This window comes from Panulirus ornatus, chromosome 21 (genome assembly GCF_036320965.1).
Source record: "Panulirus ornatus isolate Po-2019 chromosome 21, ASM3632096v1, whole genome shotgun sequence".
Taxonomy (NCBI): domain Eukaryota; kingdom Metazoa; phylum Arthropoda; class Malacostraca; order Decapoda; family Palinuridae; genus Panulirus; species Panulirus ornatus.
The window spans coordinates 2,579,942-2,596,000 of NC_092244.1; the positions used below are offsets into that span (position 1 = coordinate 2,579,942).

The following is a 16,059-nucleotide window of genomic DNA, read 5'->3' on the forward strand; positions in this document are numbered from 1 at the left end:
TTGTCTATGTTTTCTTTTTAAGTAAGTATATTACAGGTGAACCCTATTCTCAGTGGTTCCAATCTACTCACTTGACATTTTATTTTGATACACTTTTTATTCTCCAGCAGTCTGTTTACATTTAAACTTTATATAATGGGTTCTTTTGCTATAAAATTTTCTTACTCCTTTCAGAGTCACTTCCTTCATCCTATTACTATTTTGCTTTAATTTTTGAAAGTGCTCTCTTTTGGTAATTAACTTTCTCACTCTGCCAAACTTGCTGTTTTTGTTTATTTCATTGGTACAGGAAGGGTTCTTGCTTTGTATGATGATAACCTGTGTTTTATATTTGCCCTAGATCTTTTTCTGTGGGTACAATTTGTTCAATGCTTGCCACTTCCAGTCTTATTCAAAAAAGAATGTAAGAACCTGCAAAACAATTGTGCTTCCAACTGTTTGTGTATTACAGGAGGCTATGTGACTCATCAAACTGCAAGGTTTGTTACTACTGAAGTCAGAGAAGTTGTACCCCAGATTTTAGAATGTAACTTCATGTTGAAAGGTTTGAGAACACATCTCGGGATTTAGAGCCTTAAAGAATATTAAAACTGTGTTTCCAAGTAGTGGGATTATTTTGTCTCATCTGAATCATTTCTGGAATTACCAAAGGTCTTAAGGAGTCACTTATTGTATAAGCTTCTTATGTCAAGGAATTTCTTTAGTAAAGCATTTTTGGGGTTTCTTGAAGACAGACCAATCAACTGTCAATGAATATGTAAGGAGTCTGACAGATATTTTTTTTCCTTAACCACTGCTCACCAAGTCTCCACTGCACAAGTTAAGAGTTCCTGCTTCCTTTCATTTTGGTATGCTCTTATTTCCCTTGCTTAAAGGACATTTCTGCTTTTGGAAGATGAGATTTGAACTCATAAAAAGCTACTCCTTCCTAAAGGGAAGGCCCATGAGCAAGTCTCCCTTTTTTATCACTACCCCTACTTTCTGTTAGTGTAGTCTGGACTTTCCTTGGAAGAAAGTGAAAGTGTAAGAATGTCGATACAATATAGCTTTGAACTCAAGACAAGGACATGCAGCAATAGAATCAAGTGGCAGCTACTGATGTATGGAAAGATGGTGGGTACACCACAAGGTATCACATGGGTAGTGCCATATCATGTTCCAACAAGGAGTAGGACTCTCTTATTTCACCTGTTCACTGGACTTCCCTGTACAGAGGAACAGTTTTTCATAACTTCAACACTATTCTTTTTTTTCACAGAAACCCTTCCAATGTTTTAAGAGAAGCACTATATTATATCACTAATTATTTCAAGGAGTATGCCATGGTTGTATTTCTTACATACATTTTGAAAAGTACAATCAAATAAAGTAATTCATAATATTTGTGTGCTAATGATGAGACACAAAAACTCAAGCTAGTAACATGGTCAATAAACCAATCCCAAGATTAAAATTTCAAATTATCTTTATTACTGGAAAAACACAAAGTTTATATAAGTTTATATTCCAACAAGGCTGGTGCAACCCAAGTACAATCAAAAATGTGTGACTAGATCAGTAATGATGAGCCTTAATGGGTACTGTAATAAAAATTATATCCTGGGCAGAGTGAAATGAATTTTCATTGGCAAATTACAATTCTTCAAACTGTTTCTCATAACTGTTGATATTTTCCTGATGATAATTTAAGTCCTAAGATTTTCTTGAAACATGGGATTCATTATATTTACTGACGCTAATGAAACTTTTCAAAAGCTAAGAAGTAACCTAGAAACATTAATGGTGACTTGTTACTTTTTTGGTTCACATTACATTTCATCGAATATTTCTTTCCTCTTATAAAATACAGTAAACCCCCAGTATAAAAGAATGCAAAAGTGTGAATTCAACAGTATCAAACTCGAGCACATTAAGGAAAATATAAAGGAAAAAAAATTAGTCAAGCATAATAGGACTGTAAAAAATTCAATATTCTTTCATTATCAAATTCTTTTTAATAACATGCTAAACAATGAATGATCATGGAATACATCCATATAAGGCAATATCCCTCTTCCATAACCATGTCATAATACTACTTTAATGCTTTCAACAGTTTCATTATCTCAACTGATGTTTCAGAAACATCTTGTTGATGCTGTTACTTTTGATTCTATATTTAATAAAATTTTTGATGTTCCATAACACAAATTTCAATTTACCATAAAATGATCTCCCATTTTTTTCCATACATATTTGCCATTTCCTGCATTAGCGAAGTAGCATTAAGAATAGAAGACAGAACCTTGGAGGGAATATCCTCACTTGGCCCCCTCCTCTGTTCCTTCTTTTGGAAAATTAAAATACAGGAGGGGAGGATTTCCGGCCCCCCGCTCCTTTCCCTTTAAGTCACCTTCTACGACACGCAGGGAATACATGGGAAGTATTCTTTCTCTCCTAACTCCCATGTATATTCTGATATATCAGAGGTTTACTGTTTTGTAAATACTCTTCATTCTAAATTAATTAATGCACACACAATAGCTTTTCAAATACAGATTAGCTTTTCAAATAGAGCGATAATTATAAATATTTCATCTATAATAATATAACGATTCTGGTGTAAAACTATCACTGTATTCCAGGAGAGTATGCAGCCATTTTCAAGAACTACATACAAATCATTAATCTCTGAAACAGAAAATTCTACTAACTGTATACTTCAGAAAAACTTAAAAGAAACAGATCCAAGTTCTTTAAGGCAAGAAATTTCCCTCAGTAACGCAAACAATTACCACATATTATTCTAGAAATGAAAATTACCACCAACAACCCTAGCTACACTTTGCACACTATTCTCTACAAACAGTTACAATGAAGTGACTTTGATGATAAGGATTGGCTAAACTAACAAAATATTTCATTAAGTCTCAGTATCACATAAAGATATATCATGGGTATTTTGACAGCTTTCTGACCATCAAAGAACTAAAGTATTCTGGCAAATTTCTTTCCTTACTATAAACTTTTTTTCAAAACAGCTGATTAATGTATTTCAAGGTACACTATACAAGTTTTGTACATATTTATTTACAGTAAACCTTATATACCAGGCTCAGATACGTCTCCATCCAAGTGAAAGAAACAGAGCAGAATAATCTGCATACTGTTACTCATGGTATAATAAATCTCACTTCTACAATTACAGAAATCAAAAGCATTTAGTTACAGTGAATTAGTGTACAATGATTAGGGAACAGTGATTTTACATTACTCCACATTTGTGCTCTTCAGAAAATCCTGATAGAACTGCAATCAACGAATTAGTATTATAATTTTATTTGCTTGTCAAAATGTTACACCACGATGTTTCACACTGTACTGGCAAATACTCTATATTGATACTTGTGTATTTTTTTTTAAGTATTTTTAAGTTCTTGATATGGAGTTAGCTAATTAGTAAAAATACTGTCATAGAAAAACATAAAACCTGTGTAAAATACATAAGATTTGAAGGATTAGCATCGCTTCATTCCAATTATTTCTGACCTGATGAGGTTCAGCATTACTTTGTCATTTGTGTCAAACATAACTTAAACAGCTGTCTTAATGAAGGTAATATTATAAAGATCTTCAAAATAGACAGGAAAATAATTCTTATTACTGTCTCATATCAGACTCGAAACTCCTCATCTCATCACTAACATGAATAAAGACAAGACTGGGCTGCAGCTCTGTCTACAGGTGAGAAGGAATATGGTCTGAAGGATATTAAATGCTACAATTTCATTCGTACCAATAGCGACAATAAACACTTAAATAGGTTCTTAACAAAACTATTCTAGTATACATACAGAATGTTCTTTGAGCTAATGGCTCTTCACCATAGGCTTCAACATTATTATTAACTAAGCACTCATCCAAAGAATGCCAGGCTGAAGACATTCCTTGTAATTCTGACAGTGATGGCAATAAACCAAATTGGTCTTGTGGAGAGATCAATGCTTATTAACCTTGGATGAACTTACTTATTTTACTACCTTCCTTGGAAAATGACATGTTTAGCAATATAACATACAACATCCAAGCCACTGATCTCAACACAGGCTTGATTCCTGCAGATTTCTAAATTATAATCAGGGTAAGAGTGTTACAAGCATGGCACAATCCCTTATCCTACAATGATATTTACAGGTGTTACCATTTGTGCAGATTGTCTACTACAAGTTGAGCCAAGCAAAGCAAATAAAGAAAGAAAATTTAAGAATTACTTGGACATGAATGTCTCTTCCATCATAACAACATTTAAGGAAACTTGAGAGGCTCCATAAAAGCCAAGTACTTAAATAAGGTTTTAAAAATTACACTGGAATACAGTCAGAAAAAAATCTATACATTTTTGCCAAGTATTTTGATAAGAAAAGTTAACTAATCCATCATGCCAGAAAGTATGTGAGAAATAAAAGATATTTATATTCGAGTTATATATAACGAGTATTTTCAACCTTTTGACCCAAGCTTCTCTTCGGTAATGTCTTAGGTCATGTCAATCATGTATATTTGGGGGTCATGTTCACAAGACAGTTGTAGATGCTCACACACACACCACAAGAACAACTATATCACAGAAGGGTGGGGAGTTAGTATTAAATCAATAGTTAGCAAAGAACAAAGGCTGTGCATTATGGTATTCAAACAATTATTACATAAAACCCTTCTAAGAACATGTGATTCTTTTATGTGCCACTTATTCTCTAATTTGGATAAGTTAAAAATATTGTCTCAAGAGAAAGAGGAATGTGAAAGAATTCTTAAGGAATGGTCTGTAGGAGTAGAGTAAACATAAAATTGGCTATAATAAACATCAGTCACATTCCAGAAAATGTGCATGACAAAAAGAAAGAAAGAAAGTAAGAAAAAAAAGATGTGCTTGCTAAGTATTTTTCCCTACAGCACACCATGTCTGACCAATGCACTGGAATGCCTGTGTTACGATCACTCATTACAAACCTCGGCAGGGAATCACCCATAAAAGACCATAAAAAGGAATGAAACATCAATCAATCTATATACAAAGGAAAAGAAAAAAAAAGAAAAAAATTATATCTAGCATAAATAAAACTATCTAATTTTCAAAAGCTGTTACATTTTTTTCCCTTGTGTTCCTGAATGCTATATCATGGTTACTGTCATTCTTATGTAAAATTTCATAATGTGAATCTACTCGCTTGAAATATTTTCTAATATAAACAAATAAGACTGAGTACATCCATATATTCCTTTACCAAAGTTTAAGGTGTACAAAAAAACTGAGCCTTAGAAAACAGATTTTGACTTCTGATGACTAATCTTAGACTATCCCTTGGCAACCTCTGATTAAATATATAATCATCTTTAAGACAGATACAAGCTGTTTTAAGTGCTTGATCACTTTAAGAACATTTTGGACCATATGTACTCCTGAGAAGGAATGAACCACATTTTTGAAGAGCTTATTTCACATTAGAAAATTTGAAAAAAGATATGTTTGATTGCAGAATAAGGAAGAAGTGAGACTAAACAACAAGGGGCTAATTACATATCTTTTTGGGTTCATGAAACAGAATTGCTAATTCTTAAGATTTTCACTCATTCAAAGAACACTGGATCACATATTAAGGATTTTGAAGAAAATTTCTATGTACACATTTTTCAGTGAACAATGATAAAGAATGACTTAAATTCACCCACCATATAATGACTACATCATGGTATAAAACATAACTATTACTTTCTGATATTGTTTGGTAAAAAAAGAGCATATATATGACGGCAATTGTTAAGCACATACAATGATGATTATACTGGAAAGGAACTTGGCAAAACATAAATTTATATCAAATGGATGATCGGGGCTCCTGGTTTGTCAGGCTTAATGTAAGGGGAAAGGAAGGAAAAGAGACTGTACATACATACACATACATATTACACATGAACAAGCACAGTAGGCCTTGCCAGATATGGCCTCTGCATGATCTGTGTTTGAATCAATTTCGTTATTCCCTACCTTATGCATAACTCTTTGATCCCTTATTCAACCGAGAATCTCATTTCAAGTAAGTCCAATAAAATGACAATAAATATATGTAACTATCTCATCTTTAATAATTTCATATCAGTCCAAACAAAATAATGACTTTGTGCAATACTCTTTTTCCTTGTTTAAGGTAAAGAGTAATAATAACTGTAAGAAGTAATTTGCTCGTACAGTGCAGTGACTACAATAAGGCAAGAAAGATTCTGTTCAGCCACATTTGGTTAATCATTCAATTTGGTTAATCTGAGGAACCAGCAAGTGCAGTCAACTGCACATTATATATATATATATATATATATATATATATATATATATATATATATATATATATATATATATTTGTGTCCGTGTGTCTGTCTCTGTGTGTATGGTAACTTATATAAATGAATCATCAGGGGGAAACATTTCACCTTGAAATAAACCCATAGTTATATGCTATTATTCATCATTTCCAGTGTAATAGCTGCATGACAAAAGAAACCTGTGAAGCTTTCCTCAGAACCATTTTACAAAGATGTCAAAAGCTTAGAGCAATACCTACCACAGTTTAAGTATATAATGTACAAACTACTTTGGAGCTCTAAATACACTAAGTGCTCTGGCACAGCTAAATTTTTCTTTTCTTTTTCTTATTCAAATCATACTTATGAATAATAAAAAAGATAAGGAAAAGCAGAAATGGCATAACTACAGAATTTCCATTCCCAACATTATCATTAATTTCACTATATTCCCTTGGGCATGAACATCTGATATCTTGAGAGATGGTTTTCACTGCAGTCCTAAACCACAGATATATGTATTTCACAAGGAGAGAATTTAATCCCTTTATCTGAATATAAATGAAACTATGCTGAATTCTTCAACTGGCATTTTATATATAGTTATTTGTCACATCATATGGACCTCCACTGGTAACAATATGTTTCATTCTCCAATCTGAATAACTTCCTTTTTATTTGGACTACAAGTGTTCATATGGATAATGAGCTGAAGATATGTTCCAGAGATTTCTGCAAATATGATTTGAAGATTTAAGGAAAATCTGTAAAAACCTGGGAAGCTGGTTTTATAAAACCAGAAAAACTTACTTCGAAATGATATACTTCCAATTTTCTTATCAAACCCTATTAAGTTACTTAAATGTTTCAGCCATGTTACCATGAAAGAGCACAATCAGATTTTATAATACTCTGGATCTTCCAAGAGTGGTCATTCTTATTCTGTCATGCTACAAAAAGCTGCAAACATTACAAGAAGTGTAGTTAAGGAAGGGCAGTAGGAACCACCAATAAGACTATCAAGGGTATAATGGTACAGTATACCTGTGATGTCATGTTGAGATGCGTCATGGCTATATTTATACGGATGCAATTGTGTACATTTTAAGTTCAGAGTAGGATAAGCCCAAGTGTGGTCTGAATTTTTAGAAAATCTTATTTTGTTTAACGACCTATAGATGAGTCAATGCCCGAAATCTTACAGTGCTATTGTTGCAAACAGGTGAACGTAGACTGCAGAGGAAGTAAATCATTTAAACAGATAAGAATATTAACTACGCTGCCTCTTAGGCAAATATCATATTAAAATTTCTATATACTATATATTTATCTTTTCTATATATCCTAATATGGCTGATGGTTATAAATCTTTGTTATATTCCTTCATATACAGTAGTCATACATCTTTAGCACGCAAATAAGTTTCAGTAGCTTGCGCTGTTCCCCACAGTGAGATACAACTGTCTTCTAATCCAAATGTCTTCTAAATCACTACTTATGTTATTAATCATATACTGCATTTTCATTACATGAACAATTTAACGTCTTACCAAATACTGTCCATTTAATTCCTATCATGGATATGATGGACTGTGTGTAAAGTGAAAAAAAGTGTGTTAAGTGGAATCCTGCCACTGCCACATTTACAATTTTCCCATAATTTACTGTATACAGTAGTGAGCTCTGAGAGAAAAAAGGCTGGGCTGGAGAAGATGTAAAGATGATTAGTTATTGGCTATTTACAGTTGGTCACTGCCTCTCAAAATGAGCATGAGAAACAAAAAATGAGATGTATGTCCTTGTGAAGGCATTATTTGACCTTCACTCACTGACAAGATCAACAAGTCTGTCCTTTGTGTTAAATATCCAAAAAGACATCATTCTCTAACATCAGAGAAAAAATATGCCTTGCTAACCACCTCCTGTGGGTCAGTATTGCAATCTAGTCACAGGTCATGATAACACAAGCTTAATAAATGCATAATCCTTCAGAATGAAGAAATATGTTAAGGAAGAATCTATGGCAAATTAATAAACATTCTAAATATCAGATCGTTGTACAAGTCTATAACAGCTCACTCACTGAAAGTACACTAAATGGTCAGTGTTCAGACAAAAGCTGTGATACAGTCAGCAATTTTTAGCTCTACTTTAGAAACTGTAGAACTCAAATCTACGTAAATATGAGCTGTACAAAATTCTGCAGTAAGCTTACTAATGCTGACTATGTCATAATCAACAACCTTGAAACTACAGTACCTGATATCACTAAAGTAATTCTCCTTGTACACCAGACAAAAGGGTTCAATACAACTTATCTTTGTGCACTCAATAAAACTTCACAACAATTAAGGAAAAATTCTACATATTCTATACCCTACAATCACTGACAAAGCTTCTACAATCTCTGTTGTTGTCTTTACATATTTTCAACTAAACAGCATCCAAGTGCTGCTGTACACCAATATAACTGTGTGTGTGTGTTGTGTGTGTGTGTGTGTGTGTGTGTGTGTGTGTGTGTGTGTGTGTTTTGAAAGAACTGAAACCACTTATAATACAAACATGGAAACAGAAATTGTAAAAGTAATTTCTAGTAACAACAGTATAGAACCTGATCACATTTTGACATTATGAAAGCTTTCCTATAAGACCCCTAAGAGAGACATACAAATATCATTGCCCCTGATACCAAAATGTTTGGAAATATTAATAATACACGAAATATTTATGGGAAACATTTTCAGTCATCCTTTTGGTATTGACTGTTTCAACAGTCACTTGTCTTTAGCATGAATGTACAGAATGCCTATTACAAAATATGTACCTATTTACCTCCCAAACCTGCCTTAGCTAACCCAAAGGAGTGTCAACAGCTCTGTTAGTAATGCCTTGTTAGACTAGTGCTAAGACCAGCTAAATTTACTAGCTCCTAGTATGGACCATAAATGGCTGAAGACTTGTAGATATTTTTATCTTTGGTGTCTGTCACATGATGGCAAAAACATGCTATTTCTTTTATCGATACTACTGTTTACTATTTGTGATGAGGGCTGTTTACCATCTCCTTGATTAGCCACTAGTGCAGTAGCTTCATGCTAGGCTATGCTATCAGACTGATATTATCCTCAAATGAAATAGGAAGATTAAGCTCCAGGTGTGAGCATCTTTGAGAGCTCTTCATCTAGCAAGCAACCCTTGAGGAACTCTTCCTGAGTTAGGTTGCCATCATTGTTTTCATCCATCTTTGAGAAAATTGCTTTTGCTCGCTCTTCAGCACTGTCTGCAGGGCGACTAGCAGAGTTGGTTCCCAGCATATCATATATGGCCTGTAGAAAGAGCATATAGTTACCTTTAATGCACATATAAATCCAACTGACCGATTGGTGAAAATAACAGTATATCAAAGTTAAGCATAAATGACTTAAAGAGACATCTGCAACAATCATCCAACTGCAAAAATAATTGTCATAATCCAGCTGACTTTAATTCTAGTCATTAAGAATCAGGTATAAGTTCACATACTGCTAAGAACTACAGTTTGGTGATTTTAAAAGATCTGAGTACTTGAGTTAATAGTTGTAGGAAAGTCTGTTGAATTTGTCTGATGATATGGTGGGTGGCAGATGTAGGGTGTTTAGGTGGGAGAAATATGAACAGTGAGAAAGTCATGGAGAGTGGTTTGGTGAAAAGAGGAGATGGTAAGAGCCTTGCATAAGATGAAATGTGGCAAGGCAGATGGAATAGATGGTAATGAAGTTGAATTTCTTATGAAAGGGTAGGTGGTGCAGGGGTTGAAAAAGAGGGCGAATGAGAGTTGGGGTGAACAAGTATCAGTGAACTTCAAGGAGAATAAGATATGTTAGAAGGAGGTTAATAGTGTGAGAAAAACAAGAGAACAAATGGGAACATCAGTGAAAGTGGTAAATGTGGAAGTGGTAACAGGTAGAGGGGATGGGATGAGTATTTTGAAGGATTGATGACTGAGTTTGACAATAAGGTGGCTGATGTAGTGTGTTTTAGTAGGGAAGGTATGTAAAGTGAGGGGAGGGAGTAATGGAAATGGTTTGGTGAGGGTTTGAAAGGTGGTTAATGCCTTGTGTAAGATGAAATGTGGCAAGGTGGCTGGAGTAGACAGTATTCCAATTGAATTTCTTAAGAAAGGGGGTTACTGCATTGTTCATTGGTTAGTTGGGATTTTCATAGTATGTATGGATTATGGTAAAAAGCCTGAGAATTGGCAGAATGCATGTACAGTGCCACTGCACAAAGGCGAGGGGAAAAATGTGAGTATTCAAACTGCAGAGGTGTTACTTTGTTAAGTGTGCCTGATAAGTTGTATGGGAGAGTAGTAACTGAGAGGATGAATGCATATACTGAGTATTGGAGAGGAACAATGTGGTTTTGGGAGTGGGAGGGGATATGTGGACCAGGTGTTTGCTTCATATAATGCATGTGAGGAAAACTTACAGACACAGAAGGATTTGTATGTGGCATTTATGGATCTGGAGACAGCATATGAAAAGGTGGATAGAGATGCCTTGTGGAAGGTCTTAGGAATATATGGTGTGAGAGGAAAGCTACTAGCAGCAGGAAAAAGTTTTTGTCAAGGGAGTGACAAAGGCATGTGAGTAAGTAGGTAGAGAGGAGAGTGACTGGTTCCACTTGGCAGGTCTGCAGCAGGGGTGTATGATGTCACCAAGGCTGTTTAATCCGTTTATGGATGGAGTGATGAGGAAAGTAAATGCAAGGGTCTTGGAGAGATGGGTGAGTATGCCTGTAAGGGTTAAAGGGGCCTGGGAAGTGAGTTAGTTTTTGCTGATGACACAGCAGAAGTAACAATTTCAAGTGAGAAACTACAGAAGTTGGTGTGTGAGATTGGGAGAGTGTGTGAAAGGAAAAAGTTGAGAGTTAATGTGTATAAAATCATGGTTAAGTTTAGTAGGGCTAAGGGATGGGTTAACTGAGGTGTGCCTTTGAATGGAGAAAATTTGGAGGCAGTGAAAATATTTAAGATACCTGTGAGTGAAAATGGCAGCAAATAAAACTATGAAAGTGGAAATGAGTCATAGGGTTGGGTGGAAATGGGAGGGGGGAATGTATAAAGAGAGGTCATTATTTGGAAGGGCAAAAATAGGTATGTTTAAAGGTGTGTCCCATCAATGTTGTATGGATGTGAGGCACAGGCAATAAATGAGGATGTGCAGAGGAGGGATGATGTGTTGGAAATTAAATGTTTCTGGCCAATATGTGGTGTGAGGTGGTTTGATTGAGTAGGTAATTAAGAGAGAGAGAGAGAGAGAGAGAGAGAGAGAGAGAGAGAGAGAGAGAGAGAGAGAGAGAGAGAGAGAGAGAGAGAGAGAGAGAGAGAGAGAGAGAGAGAGGTGGTAATCAGAAGAGTAAAGTTGAAAGAGCTGAAGAATGTATGCTTAAATGGTTTGGACATACGGAAATAATGAGTGAGAAGAGGTTGACAATGAGGATATATCTGTCAAAAGTGGAGGAGGGGACAAGGAGAAGGGGAAGATCAACTTGGAGAAGGAAGAATGGAATGAAAAATATTATGAATTCTCAGGGCCTGAACATAAAAAAGGGTGAAAGGTATGCATCGGAGAGAGTGAACTGGAGCATTGTGGTACGCGAAGGCAACATGCTGTCAATGGACTGAACTAAGGCATATGAAGTTACTTGGGGAAAACCACAGAGACATCTGTGTGGCCTGGTTGTGAGAGTGGCAGTGGTTTTGGTGATCACACATGACACTTAGAAAATGGATGTGAACTTCCACAGGATGCATGCATAACAACATTCTAAATAACATCTACACCTTATAGCTCTCTTCTACTTGAAAACTATATGTTATACCAATTTTCCAAAGAGCAGCCCCATGTTCATACAACCTTCATCTTACAAAAACATTCTGTGAGACATCTACTTCTTAGAGCAACCTTCTGTGGGATGTCTAAATCTTACAAAAACCTTTTTAGGAATGTCTACATCTTATAACAACCTTCTGTGGGACATCTACATCTTATAAGGACCTTCTTAGGATGTCAAAAACCTCTCTAAAACATATCTATATGATGTATAAAACACCTTTCTATGAGGTACATGTATGTAGAAAACTTTGATAGAGACTACACAAGTTGACCTAATTCGTGAAATAGGTCTACATGACCAAAGAATGTTTATCTTCCTTCAGTAAACAATGTGTCAATGTGTGGGACTGTGTGCCAACAAATTCATGTACAGTAACCTGTAACAACAGCCTGCCCTTAGTGTACTTTCACACCTTATACTTACTGTGCAGTGTATGCAACAACTACACACTGTAATGACAATATATTTTCTTTATGAAGCTCTTTCCTTACACAGTAAAGAACTTTATTTTTTTGTTTAAGGAACCTATGTTAACTTTTCATTCTATGGTAATACTTACATATATGGTATTAACAAACTCTGGTTACAAGGTGTTACACCGTGTACATTAAATAATTTTTGGCAATGCTATCAAACAGTTACTGGATGGAAAGGAGTACCTCCTCAGTCCAAAAGAGTTCACTTCCTAAGCTCTGGTACTATTACTGGGTTCGTCAATGTCTGGCAGTGTAATTTCTAACAGTCAAGTAAGCAAGTACACAATATAGAACAAAGCCACCTTGCTAGAAGCTCCAAATCGTGTGCCCTTACTAACTTCTATGCCCTTAAACATGCCTCTTCCTCTTATAACCTTTTCTCCTCCTCTCTCCTTCTCTCCCCCAAACTTTTAGATACATCCCTCTCCTTTCTGTGCAGGTACAGTCTTTCCCCATCTGCAAGTGGCAAAATCCAGCTCTCACAAGGGTAAGTGGAGGAGGGGGAACAGTCACTCACTGAAAAGCCTCACACTTACATGTTTTCCAAATCCATCCAGTCCTCTCCTCAAGACAATATGTGGCGGCAAACTCACAAATGCCATCAATGGCGCCAAATTGTGAATCCAAACTCGAGAAGAGGGAGAGGACAGCTTCGTCAGGGCAACATCTCTGTTCCAATGCCCCAATCCTACACAAAATATTAATCTCAGGAAATATAAGCAGAGTCAACATGGTTCCCTAGCATTTGCAATGAGGACATGAACCTGGGAACCAAGTGTCAGCTTTTGAATCTGAATATTCTAACCTAAGCAGCATATAGAACTGAATAGTCACACCAAGTCTGATTAGAATTTATAACAATTAAGTAAAGTTAGTGACGAGTAATAAAAGTTAGGTATGCATGAGTGAGCAGATGTATGTATGCAAAATTAAGCACCATTCTGGAACATTAATGCAGTCTAAATTAAATAAAAAATTATGCATTTCATGAATATCCATCAGGGTTTAATAAGGGCAGAGACTAAGACTGGGGTAGTCTACATGAGATGATGACAGAGTGGGTGACATGAGAGTTTCATCATAACCAATTTTGATGCAGCCAACAATTTTTACTACAAAGTCACGTGAATCTCTTGGCAACATTTAACTCCAATTTCCACTGGGTGGCCGGGATCAATACAATGAATTATCAAACCAGGTCTGTTACTAGTACAGTCATCAAGCCATGCTAACCATTGTAACAGGTAAAAAAAAGAGATTACAGCCACTTGTAAGACACAAGATGATGTAATTCTAATCAGCCTGAACCTGGGCTGAAATATCGACATGAACAGTGTGATGGTGTGATAATCCTGCACTGTTTTGCAAATTCTAGAAATGACTATGAGGATGGACATGCCAGTGTCACATATCCCATGTAGCATGGCGAGAGAATGCATGCAAATGAAGATCAATGAAGATCTACATATGTAAACTGGCAGTCATGATACATACAAGAATAAAAGGTTGTCACAGAGGTATGAGGTCTGTGTGTGTGTGTGTGGGAGCCAGAGCTAGTTATCTTTCCCAAGTGCTGCCTTATGTGCCATTGTTCCCACTCACAATTCATCCGATATGTATGCTGATTTACTCAGTGATTCGGGGAAAGTTTGTGGCGCTCTTATGTCACTATTACAAATAAATTCAAACAATGAGTCTTTCATAATGTCACAAACTTGATGCTAGCAGGCATGTTGATGTATATGACTGTTAGCAAAGTTTTTCAGTGGTTAAGAAAACATCACAGCTGTTGGAGAAATGAACATAAAGAGAGATTGGTCTTCAAAGGGGGTAAGGGCTTTGGAAGGGTCTGGTACTGTTAATCCCTAAGCCATCTCTCGAAGACAGAAGACAGGAGGGATTACAAGGATTCTTCTAATCCTATACTGGGCAACTGGGGCTAAAAGTGTCTTAGACTCTTATGACTATTATAAAAGTTTTATGGGAAGAGAGAAAGAATGTGAAGATAGGAAGTAAAACTAATTAGGAAATATATTTATTTATTTATTTTGCTTTGTCGCTGTCTCCCGCGGTAGCGAGGTAGCGCAAGGAAACAGACGAAAGAATGGCCTAACCCACCCACATACACATGTATAAACATACACGTCCACACACGCAAATATACATACCTATACATCTCAACGTATACGTATATATACACACACAGACATATACATATATATACATGTACATAATTCATATTGTCTGCCTTTATTCATTCCCATTGCCACCCCGCCACACATGAAATATCAACCCTCTCCCCCTCATGTGTGCGAGGTTGCGCTTGGAAAAGACAACAAAGGCCACATTCGTTCACACTCAGTCTCTAGCTGTCATGTAATAATGCACCGAAACCACATCTCCCTTTCCACATCCAGGCCCCACAGAACTTTCCATGGTTTACCCCAGACGCTTCACAGGCCCTGGTTCAATCCACTGACAAAATTATGTATGGTCTATGTAAGGATAGGCTGAAACTAGTACTGCAGTTTAGTTTTGATCAGACACAGTGTGTGTGACAAAGGGGCCTGACTCGAAGGCTGTATGATAGCTCCAGATATACTTTACTCATTCAGGAAGGGAGGACTACTATGGGCATATGCTGTTTACAGCCTACTATCTGCAGTTTTCAAAGCCCTCACACTATGTTCAGTACATAATAGCTCATCTGAGCCCTCATATAGCCTTTCTGACAAAAACGGGCTAGTTACCCTATTTTCTTACAACCTTTAATACCTAAGAGGGTGTGGAGGGAAAGAATTTGGAAAAAGTATGAACATAATTCATAAAATCAAAAGAATGAGATGGATGGTATTACCAAATGAAGCTACAGAACAAGACGAGAATCAAGAAGGAATTTGAGATTCAAACAGTTTAATGTAAAACTTGGACAGCAGATGAGGAGGCTGTGGCCATCAGTGTTAACATAAAAAGCATGAGACAAGATTGTCTCGAGTCCCTACTGAAGATGCCAAGACATCATCTAGGCAGGTGTTCCTGTGAGGCCCTCAACTCCGCCTCCCCTGCCACCATACCCTGACCTGACACCAACTATAACACACCATTCTTCTCTGTAGTAGGATCCTGTTTCCTTAACACTAGGCCTAACTTGTCAACAATTCAAGTATGAAAACTACAGCAGATAATGTTACCCGTGTCGTCCTTGTATCTGAAGCAAACTAGAAAGTAACAAAATCATGGGGTCTCTCTCGTGTGGCTTCTGGAATACAAAATATACATATGGACATTCATTAAGTGACGGTGCTGACTTGCATACGAGTGATTTTCTGACCAGTAATAATGACAGGTACTTTGCAGTGAGTTAATCATG

The 16,059-nt window shown here is 36.1% G+C and overlaps 2 protein-coding genes across 18 annotated transcripts in view; both read right to left on the reverse strand.

Annotated features, from left to right (window-relative positions):
- Positions 1–16,059, reverse strand: part of Nca (neurocalcin homolog) — a 716,194-nt gene that overhangs the window by 72,315 nt on the left and 627,820 nt on the right. The gene's annotated exons all lie outside the window — the stretch shown is intronic.
- Positions 1,448–16,059, reverse strand: part of LOC139756261 (neuronal calcium sensor 2) — a 409,472-nt gene continuing 394,860 nt past the window's right edge. For all 7 annotated transcript variants that reach the window (XM_071675464.1, XM_071675467.1, XM_071675466.1 and 4 more), the window contains one exon: positions 1,448–9,662. In XM_071675464.1, coding sequence (XP_071531565.1) covers positions 9,480–9,662 — 183 coding nt within the window. In that variant the 3' untranslated portion in view covers positions 1,448–9,479. The remainder of the gene's footprint in view (positions 9,663–16,059) is intronic.